This window comes from Trichechus manatus, unplaced genomic scaffold (assembly GCF_000243295.1).
Source record: "Trichechus manatus latirostris isolate Lorelei unplaced genomic scaffold, TriManLat1.0 scaffold00065, whole genome shotgun sequence".
Classification (NCBI taxonomy): domain Eukaryota; kingdom Metazoa; phylum Chordata; class Mammalia; order Sirenia; family Trichechidae; genus Trichechus; species Trichechus manatus.
Genome location: NW_004444001.1, coordinates 9,329,287 through 9,340,113, shown reverse-complemented (window position 1 = coordinate 9,340,113; position 10,827 = coordinate 9,329,287). Strand labels below are relative to the sequence as shown.

General features: G+C 54.8%; 1 protein-coding gene across 1 annotated transcript in view; it reads right to left on the bottom strand.

Moving 5' to 3' along the window:
- The window catches only part of VEGFA (vascular endothelial growth factor A), an 80,609-nt gene continuing 69,782 nt past the window's right edge, over positions 1-10,827 (bottom strand). The window contains exons 6-11 of the mRNA XM_023734117.1: positions 10,665-10,716; positions 7,075-7,271; positions 6,200-6,276; positions 5,662-5,691; positions 2,450-2,581; positions 1-282 (exon numbers count right to left, since the gene is read on the bottom strand). Coding sequence (XP_023589885.1) covers positions 261-282; positions 2,450-2,581; positions 5,662-5,691; positions 6,200-6,276; positions 7,075-7,271; positions 10,665-10,716 — 510 coding nt within the window. The 3' untranslated portion in view covers positions 1-260. The remainder of the gene's footprint in view (positions 283-2,449; positions 2,582-5,661; positions 5,692-6,199; positions 6,277-7,074; positions 7,272-10,664; positions 10,717-10,827) is intronic.

The window sequence follows — 10,827 nt, the reverse complement described above, 5'->3', positions numbered from 1 at the left end:
GGCGATCCAGTTCCAAGAGGGACCGTGCTTGGTCACCCGCCCGGGAATGCTTCTGCCGGAGTCTTGCCCTCCGGACCCAAAGTGCTCTGCGCAGAGTCTCCTCTTCCTTCATTTCAGGTTTCTGGATTAAGGATTGTTTTGTCAATGGTGAGGGTGGTGCGGCGGCAGCTGCGTGGTTTCTGGGGCGTTCTGTATCAGTCTTTCCAGGTGAGAGGTCTGGTTCCCGAAACCCCGAGGGAGGCTCCCTCCTCTAGCCCAGCTCACCGCCGCGGCTTGTCACATCTGCCAGGGGTGGGAAACAGAGGCTGTGGGTTAGAGCCGGTGAGGAGGCCTGATGGGGCAAGCAGCCCCCCGTTTGTGCAGGGTGCCTGCAGCCCTTTGGCATGTAGGCGCAGACACAACAGGGAAGGTGTGGTGCTGCCTTCGGGGAGCCCCAAGTCTTAGGAATCTGAGCAGCAGCTATCCTCGGGGGCTCCCAATCTGATGGGAAGCCACAGCACATGCCCTTGACCACTTACAATCTAGTTAAGACAACAAGACAAGAACATAAAACATTTTACAAAGCAACAAATCAGCAAGTACCAAAGAGCAATCCCTACTTGACATTTTAGAGTTGAGGGGTGGTCAGAGTTGGATGAAGGATGGAGGCCATAGGCAAAGGCTCCCTGCAGAAGGAGATTTCTGGAGCAGACAGCCGAAGGGGAGGGGCTGCTCTGGGCAAGCGAGGAATGAACATGTGATAGTTCCCAAAGCAGGGGGAGGCGGAGGGGCCTGGGGCCCTAGGAAGGCGAGGGGCACATCTCCCTCCCCGTGCCCTCCCCCTGCCTCCTCTCCCTTGAGTTAGTGGCAGCAGCAGGCCGCAGGTGCCAGGCTGCCTTTCCTTTTTAATACAGTGTTGAATTTAGGGTAGGAAGAGTCAATTTGGTGGCTTGGAGCAGAAGAGCCCTCAAATAACCTTCTCATGGGGCCTCTGCCCCTGGGCTGATTGTCTCTGACCCTCCCCACTGGCAGCAGGAGGCAGGACAGGCCTGTCCTTCAGGAGAGCCTGGGAATGGGGACACTGAGCTTCCAATTGGGGGAACTGAAATTTCCAGATACAGCCAGGTTGGGGATCAGGGGAGTACTCTGGCAGTTAGGTAACTTCAGTTAGCTCCCAGGTCTCTTCGACCATCCCCCATCCCGGACAGCCTCTCTACAGAATAATCACCACAAAAAACCCCAAAAGGTCAAGTCCCTTATCTTCCCTGGTTCCCCCTGGGATGCGGAGACTCCCTCATCCAGCCCTGGAGTCATGCAGACCTCCCTGGCCCTCAGCACTAATACACTTCCAATCTTCACTTAGCACCAAGACAGACCAGCAACACAGGCGTGGTCCCCTGAGCAACCGAAAGCCACAAGAACATTGGCTGGGCAGGGGGTGGGCAGCCACTCTCCAAGGGCTTTGTTAATGCAGTGTCTCAGCTAGCTGAGAGTACCCCGGCCCTGCCTGGGGGTCCCATAAAAGCCCTCTGCCCTAGAGGAAACTTATCCAGGCCCAGAGGACAGGCCAGTCCAGGCATAAAAAGATTGCCAGCCACCCACCCTGGCCTTGTGCTCCTGACCTCAGCCCCTGAACTTGGTCATGTACTCGTTCATGCATGCAACACTGCCTTGGTCCCCACTGTGGACAAAGGACGGTCACAAAGGGGAATACACCAGGCCGGCTGTAAGGAGTTTATAAGCTAATATTAGGACAGTAGGTCTGGCCTCCTGCCCCACCCAACCTGGGGGCATTTAGAAATGTGTGGGGCTGTTTGTCACCACAACTAGCAGAGGATTAAAAGTATCTAGTGTCTTTGGATGCTAAATCTTCTATAACAAATAGGAAGAACTTCTCACCCTAAACCAAGAGCCAGGGCCATTGCCCTCAGGGAGTACCCAGTCTGAGGGGGGAAGCTCGACCTTTACCCCCATGGAGAAACACTGAGGGACTAGGAGCCCAGCCTTGCAGACTGCAGAGGGCTATGGCCAGGCCACTTTGTAAACTGTAGCATTCCACACACCTGGAAGGGCTCCCAGTATTAGTAGCAGAAGTAGTAATCACATTAGGACCAACAGCCACCACAAGTAGTAAGACCACAGGACATAACACACAGCTGGCGTCCACACCACCACATGAAGCCACATCAGCCTATCCACTCAGGCAACCAGGGCAGCCTCTGAACAGGCACCGCCAGGCCAGACCAGCACCCACTGCCTACCACAGGGGACTTGCAAGCAAGAGAAAGTAGCAATCACCAGGCAGGCACCTAGAAGACAAGCAAGCAGCTGGCCCTTCTCAGGCGTGCATGCTCTCTCTCTCTCTCTCTCTCTCTCAATCTCTCAATCTCTCTCTCCATCTCTGCGTGAGGTCCCTCTCTGACTCGATCACTCGTCCTCTAGGAACCAACCTGGTCCTCTGGGAACCAACCTGCAAGTACGTTCGTTTAACTCAAGCTGCCTCGCCTTGCAACGCGAGTCTGTGTTTTTGCAGGAACATTTACACGTCTGCGGATCTTGTACAAACAAATGCTTTCTCCGCTCTGAGCAAGGCCCACAGGGACTGCAAAAAGGCAAAAGGAAAGACATCTAAGCTAGAGCGTCAGCAGAGAAAGAGAAAAAAAAACCACCATGCAACATCCCTTAACACGTCCACAGCTGCACCCCCACCCAGCTCATCGGCCCACACGCCCTTCTGCACCCTGGAAGGATCCAGCACTATAGCAGAAGACAGAGAGAGCGGCGAGAGAGGCAGCACTGGCTAGGAGGCCTGCCCGCAGGAAGAGGTGGGCAAAGACGGGCAGAGATGCAGGGAGAAGGCTGCCAAAAGGGGCAATGCTGTGTCCCATGGATGCTGGGGAGGTCTTGGGCCATGGGGCCCCAACTGCTGCCACCCCCAAAAGAGCATACCTTAACTCTTTACCTGTTGGGGACAGCAATTGGGGGCCACTGAGGTCACCACAGGCAACCTTCTCGCTGCATGAGGCTCATGCTCAGGTCCCTCCAGAAAAGGTGGGCACGATGGGAGGCCAATCCCTGAAGTGGTATGCACAGGCCAGGCCACTGGTGGCCAAGGGCCCAGGGCAGGACCCACCACAGCCTCCAGCCCAGGGAAGAGCTGCCCTGCAGGGAGGGTTCTGTGGTGCCACGGGTTGGGTTGGAATGAGCGGCTCCCCTCCAGAGGCCCCAAATCCATGAGAAGCTGAGGTCCCCAAATGAGGACGGGCCACCATGATGGTGCTTGACCATGCCAACCTCCTCCTTCAGCCAACAACCAGCTGCCTCAAGCTCATTCGCACCCTTTCCTCACACAACATCTGCCTTCCCCATTCCCCTCAGCTTCCAGACAAGTACAGAAGTCTAGAGCAATGGAAACCAGTTGGGTGAGCAGGCACCTGTGCCCGGCACCCATGCCAACATGGGCCCGCCACCAGTACCCAGTGGATGAGAGAAAGTCGGTGCCCAGCCAAGCCAGAGTTCCTTCCCTGAATCCTCCAGGCCCAGTCTACCCACCCTACCCATCCAACCCCAACCCTGGACCAACAAGGCCACCACCACGTCTACCCATTGGTGCCAATTAGTGGAGTGAGAGTGAGAGAGAGAGACCCTGGGGCCTGAAGGGAGGGAGGAAAGAGGCAGGGTTACGGGATTCTACAAGCAGGAGTTTGACTGGGGGCCAGGAAGGCGCCAGGGAATTAGTTAGACAGTAGTGGGCACCAACGTACACGCTCCAGGATTTATACCGGGATTTCTTGCGCTTTCGTTTTTGCCCCTTTCCCTTGCCTCGAACTGATTTTCTGGAAAATAAAAAACAGAGACAGACAGAGAGACAGCGAGGGGGAAGGGAAAAGAAAAGTAGTAGTAGGGAGGACAAGGGTGGGAAAACCAAAACGAACTGTGTAGGACAGTCTCCCTGGAGCATGAGAGAAGGGGGCTCCAGGAGATAGCTCACACACATGCAACCAGTGTCTCCTCCTCCTCCTCACTCTGGCCACCCTGTGGTGGCAAACCTAGCCCCAGGCATGTCTTTAGGTAGGAAGCAAAGACTGGATAGAGGGCATAGGACCAGAGAGCCTCCCTGTTGGTAGCAGGTGCTGGTCATAGGCAGAGGGCCAAGCTCCAAAGGCAGGCTTTTCCCCAGCAACCCTGGACCAGTTTGGCCTAAAGGCCAAGGGGAGACGGGAGGTAGGCCAGAATGTGGGGAGGTCAGAGACCTGACTTGACATTGTGGAAGGGACCATGCTTTGGACACCTTCTGCTTCCACTTTCCAAGTGTAATAGCAAGGAAGTCCCTCCGGGGCCCTGCTTCTGGGAATTATGGTAGCGGGGAGCAGCTACATTGGGTGCTGGCACAAGACCAAGGGCGGCATATGAAAGGTACCAGCCCGCCCAGTCATAACCTGGGCTGGAGAGGCGTGGCTGGGTGTTGTCAGAGCCCCAGGCACGCACTAGGGTGGGGTGGGAGTGGGGGAGGCGTGGGAAGGAGGGGCCTGGACGTCACTTGGCAGAAAGTTCTCTCCCCAGCCTGTCAAATCCTGCTGCACCATCTCACCAGGCTCACTCCCGAGCCCAGGCGAGCCCCCTGCTCTCCCCGTGGGCAAAGCAGGAATTTGGGGAAAAAGTAAGGGGGGAGGCTGTAGCCTGTCCCCCACAAAGGAATGAGCGCGCTCCATACCTGCCAGCCTGAGAGGGAAGGCAACACAGAGTGTTTGCCAACAGGGGGAGAAATGAGGAGGGAGGCAAGAAGGGTCCCAGGAAAGGGGCATGTCTAGCTCCCCCTCAGCAGAAGGAACTCGAAGGGGTCGGGGGGTCTTCACACACAACTTTCTCTGTCTGTCTCTCTGAGCCAGCTCTCCCAAATCATTTCTCTGGTAGCCACAGTGATCTTGGAAGTTAAACACTTACGCAAGGGGTAAGGGGTTGAGGCCTTAGGGGGCCTCAATGTCCCAGAGCATTGGGGGCAGGCAGAGTGATGGGGAAGGATGGGGAGGAGGGAAGGGCATAGGTGCTCTCTCTCAGTCTCTTTTTCACTGTAAGCTCATCCCTGATGCCAGCTGCTCATCTGTCTTGAAGACTCATTGCCCCCAAGCCCTGCCCCGTCCCATGCTGATCTGACCCTCAGTTGCTAAGCATTAGAAAATTGCCTCAGAAAATGACCAACATTCAACTCTCTCTCCTGCTGGTCCCACTCCTGCAGGAGGGCATGCACCAAGAACACATCCCAGCTGGCCAACTGTATCACCACAGGAGCCACACCGTAAGTGGCCGTCTCCTCCGGCACACAAAAGCTGGCCTCTCTGCCACCCCACTCCCTCTCCCCACTGTGGGGGCCCTAGAGCAGGCCGAGGAGCCAGTGCTCACGCTGCCCTCCAACACACCAAAACACCGAATCCTGGCCAAGAATGACCTTGAGACCTGACGGGCATTGTCTCTTCCACAGGAAGCTCCAGGCTGGGTTTTCTCACTCACCCTACAGCCATAATCCTGCAGTTTGCTCCATCCCACTGCTGCCACCACCAGTCCCCAAAAGACCAACTTCCTGACCCAGTGAGGCCATCAGACCCCCAACAGAGGAAGCCAAGAGTCCCAAAACAAGGCAATAGACCAAGGAGACAGAGACGTGCTAAAGTCATGGCCACTTACTTTTCTTGTCTTGCTTTTTCTTTCTTTGGTCTGCAGTGGATGAGGGAAAACAACAAAATAGAGAGAGGAGTTAAGATGGTGATGATAATAATGATAATAATAATTATTGCTGTTAGCTACCGTCGAGTCAGCCCCTGACATGGTGACCCCATGTTACAGAGTAGAACTGCTCCAAAGGGTTTTCTTGGCTGTAATCTTTATGGAAGCAGTTCACCAGGGCTTTCTTCCACAGAGCCACTGAATGGATTCAAACCATCAACCCTTAGATTAGCAGCTGTTCACAAACTTAATGTAATATTTACGATGTACCAGCACTGTTTTAAGCCCTTTACGTATAATAACTCACTTAATCCTTGTAACAATGCTACGAGGTACATACTATTACTGTGCCCACTTTACAGATATAGAAACGGAGGCACATTGAAGCAAACTGCCAAGGTGGAAATGGGCTAGCAAGTGGGACGTGCTTAATCCCAGCACAGAGCAGGCACCTTGCAGCCGTTTGCTTATGCACATGAACCCAGGTCTCCAGCCTCACCTGCATTCACATTTGCTGTGCTGTAGGAAGCTCATCTCTCCTATGTGCTGGCCTTGGTGAGGTCTAATCCGCATAATCTGGGGAGACGGAAGCAGATCACAGAGGTTAGTGACCCAGCCAGCCATACCCGGATTGGACACCCCTGGGGCTCCTGCCACTCAGCACCCAGGGGTTCTATAGAGCAGGGATGAGTTGTGGAGGTAGAGGGAACCAGGGGCTCTGACTGGGAAGAGCCTCAGGCCCACCCCAACTCACTCAACCCTGCTGACCTCCGGGAGCCCCTGCTCCTCTTGAGAGCCGAGGTGGCTACAAGGGTTGGCCAGGCTGGGAATTCGAGTCCTAGTTCTCACCACTCCCCGTCCCCTCCCCTCCTTTCATCTCTGTGAGGCCTCATCCTGACCTCTAGTAGCTACCCAACAGCCACCCTTTCCCTGTGTCTCAGATCTTCCTCCTGCCCTATCAAGGCTGAGAAATGCCCTGTCACCAGGCTGCAACAAAAGACTGGCTCACCAGTTTCCTGAACAGAGCACCCAAGGAGGGAGGGCCCTCAGGGCTCTCTCCAAGAGAGGGAGAGAGGGGCTCCTGTCATAGGTGCTAGCCCCCTCCTGAGCCCAGGGGGCAAAGGCCAAGGAGAAGAAGGTGATCAGGGCTTGCTGGGAACATGGGCAACGGAGGCTTCTTCTCCTCCAAAGAGGGCCCAGAGCAAGATACCCATCCCACCTCTCCAGACCCACTCAGAGGTCGGTGCTAGCCAGATAAGTCCGGCTCCTCCTTTCAAGAGCTTCCCAAGAGAGGACCTGGAACCAGCTGTTCCCAAAGTCTAATGCGCATCCCAGCCCCGTGCCCTCCCCATCCCACTCCCCAAAGGTGCCCACCTGCATAGTGATGTTGAAGTCCTGAGTGGGCACACACTCAAGGGCTTCATCATTGCAGCAGCCCCCGCACCGCATCAGTGGCACACAGGACGGCTTGAAGATGTACTCGATCTCATCGGGGTACTCCTGGAAGATGTCCACCAGGGTCTCAATTGGACGGCAGTAGCTGCGTTGGAAGACGTCCATGAACTTCACCACTGCGCGGGAGGGGATAACATATGAACCCAGAAGGTCACACAGGAGATGGTCAGCCCCTGTCACCACCCAGCTTTGTAAAACCACTCTTCAGGGCTTCTGTGAGAGGTGCCCACTGTCAGAGAAGACCTTCCAAAAATCTAACCTGAGTCCCTCCTGCTGTGGTTGAAGCCCCTTCCTAAGTCTTCCACCACCAACACTCTTTATTTTTATTCCAAAATTCACAGGATGCTGTCAGGTTCCAAAGGGGATAGCCTGCCACATCTGATCACCCCACCTCACCGTGACAGCTAAGCCAACTCCTGGTTCAACCCTGATGCCAGGGGAGAGTATGAGTGTGGGCATACCTGTTGAGGGTGGGAAGGTACTAAGAACCCTGCCAAGTGCTATATGTGATTTCCCTTAAAGGAGGAACTGCCGACTTTGCCAACCTGTTCCCATTTCTCTATAAGCTCCCCACAGCCACTGCTATAGCATTAACCACACCAACAGCCATTTATTGAGAACATATTATGAGCTTTAAGCACTGTGTACAGCATTCCATACACATCATCTCACACAATTCTCCCCACAGGTACTACTAGGTACTGTTGGGACCCTTGCTTTACAAATGGGGAATTGGAGCCTCAGAGAGTGACTTGCCCCAAGGCCACACTGCTAATAAGTGATGGAGTTCAAATCAGCTCAGACATCAAAGTCTTCCATGCCTAGGTCATGCAAAGACAGAGGGGCAGCTTCAGGGGGCATTTTGTCACCTGCCAGACCCCCTCCCTGGACCTGGGCTCAGGAGGTAGTAGGCCTCAGCACAGGGACTGGTCTACCTGGAATCAGCAGGTGGCAGTGGGCAGGCACGCTGCACAGGCCCTGCCAACCACTGATAACCCCGCCCAAAGGGCAAACTGCTTGCATCATGGAAAACACAGCATTGCCACTGCAGCTACAGAGTGTTTCTAGAAACTGATCTGGAGGGAGACCAGGGTAAAGACAGCTTCCCATGCTGGCTGCAGAGCCTGGGGTGTATCAGAGCATGAAGGGGTAATTCTGGGCCACGGGGGCAGGGCCCATGAGAATAAATAAATGCAGAACTCAGGAATGACTTCTCTAAATTGTGGCTTAGCCACTCCCCATACACACCCCCACTACCACCACATAGCAATCCTGTCTCTGCAATGCATTTCCCCAACACAGGAGGAAAGAAAACGAACCCAGAGACCTGGCCTCTTTCCATGTCTTGGTGTGACCTTGGGCCAGTCCCTCCCCTCCCTGGGCCATCCAACTCCTCACCACTCCATAACAGGGTTAGACTGATCACTAAAGTCACTGAAATGGAGGTAGAAATGGGGTAGTTTGTCTTCCACTTCCCAGCCCCAAGAACAGGGGCTCATTTCTCAGCGCAGGTAACACAAAGTTTAGAACTTCACCAAAGCTTCTTAAGTGTCTACCCCATAGACTGCCCAGCCCCAGAGACCGTAGCTGAGTCTCCCCTCTGCTCCTACCTCCGCAGTTTGCTTTCTAGAAGGGAAAAGGAAGATGAGACCAGGGGTGTGTATACGTTAAGATGAATTTGGTTAGAGACAAGGTGCAATGATAAAACACAGGTGTGAAAATAGGAGAACCAAACCAGTCCCTGGCCTTGCCCGAGACCTCTACTTGCCCTACCCAGACGATGAGCACAGAGTCTTAATCCCAAAGAATTAAGGTAAAGAGTCACTGAAAAAGTAAAAGAGACAGGGCTCTGAAGAAGTCATTTTTTTAAGCCAAGTCTATACTGAAGAAGATGACTAAGAATTCTTGAACCGACACTTCATTGTGGTTGAGGACAGAGGTGGCCTGGGATTTGGGGCCACAAGGCTCTACCAAGGAAGGGATGACAGAAAAGTCTGGCCTGGGTGATGGCAGTTGGTAGCTAAAGGTACAAAGACTTGGGTTGGGCATTCCTTCAAAAAACTTCTCCTGGCAACTCCAAGGCCAGTGAAAGGTGGAGGGGTGGGGGTAGAGGAGGGGGCAATATCACCAACACCCTTTGTACACTCAGCCACTGCCTCCAAGGAAAGGTGCCCTTCTTGTGCACAGATCATGTACATACATACACTCCAACATGAGGCTTTTGTGGTTTTCTTTATCACAGACAACCTTTTCTCCTGCAAACAAAGACCATTTGTCTTGCCTCTCCCGGACCAGAGACCACTGGGAAGCTGAGGGGGACAGTGGCACACTGTGGGGGGGCGGGGGGTTGTCTGTCAGTGGCACAGGACATACAAATGCAGGGAAGCCAGGCCAGGACCCAGAAAGGTGCTCCTGGGTGGGGAAGGAGGAGGCAGAACCGGTTGGGCACCACCAGGCTTCAGGTGAAAACACTGCCCCTGGCCCGGACCCCAGGCCACACTGGATTTGGCTCAGGGAAACTGGCCTAGAAGAAGACCCCAAGGGTCTTCTGTCTTCAGGGGGCAGAGCTGGAGGAGTGGGCATCAGGCACCCCTCTCCCAGGCTGAAGCCACATGCAGTGGTGGGGACAGTCAGGGTGTCCCCAGAGAAAAGGGTGGAGCCCACACTTCAAACCACGGCGGAACAAAAGGCAGGCAGCAACGGGGGCTGGGCTGGGGGCGGGGCGTCTGAAAGCTACAGCCAGCCCTCTGCTGGTCCGGGAGGGAAGTTCAGAGCACCCAAACCTACTCCACATGGGCAGGCGAGCGGGGCAGAGGGCTTTCTCCACCTCTGAGGGGTGCAAGGAACCCAGGTGACGCAGTGGTTGAGAGCTCGGCTGCTAACCAAAAAGGTCGGCAGTTCAAATCCACCAGCCACTCCTTGGGAACCCTACGGGGTGGTTCTATTCTGTCCTATAGGGTCACTAGGAGTCAGAATGAACTCGGTGGTAACGGGTTTGGTCTGTTTGTTTTTAAGGGAATGCAAACAGGGGTGGGGGGGTATGGGGGGAGTCTCATTAGGCTGGGCTATGCACCTCCAGCTCACACACAGCCAGCTCTCTCGACAGAAAGGGTCCCCCCCTACCACGCAGAACCCAAAGGTGGGCGTGGCTGGGTAGGAGGTAATGGTACATCCATCCTCCCCTGGGGGCAGAGAAGGGGCACCTCCTAGACACCTGGGATCCTTGAACACTGTTATTCTTTCTGGTCTGTGCTCATAGCTCCCTATCCAAATAAAATTTTACTAGAAGGAGCAGAAGAAAAAGGCAACAAGTTCTGTTTCTAGCAGGGGCCTGAAGAGGGGACAGAGTCAAGAAAGGGTTAACCTCAGGGTATCCACCTCCTTTTCTTGATCTCCACATTCCTATGTCCCCTTCCCTTCCCCACACAGGCCCAAAGACAAGGAATTGGGCTTCCCCACCCGTTCCCTGGGGAAGCAGGGGACCCCATCCAAGAGCCAGGGGAACTCACCTTCATGGGATTTCAGCTCTCCTCCTCCTGCGGTGGGCGCAGCCTGGGACCACTGAGGACACAAGAGCAAGGCATGGGCAGGGGGCAGGGGCACAGAGGCCCAGCCACCAGCCTGTCCTCCCTCCTTGCTTCCCTCCCAGCCACAGCCTCTGGCTTTTCCAAG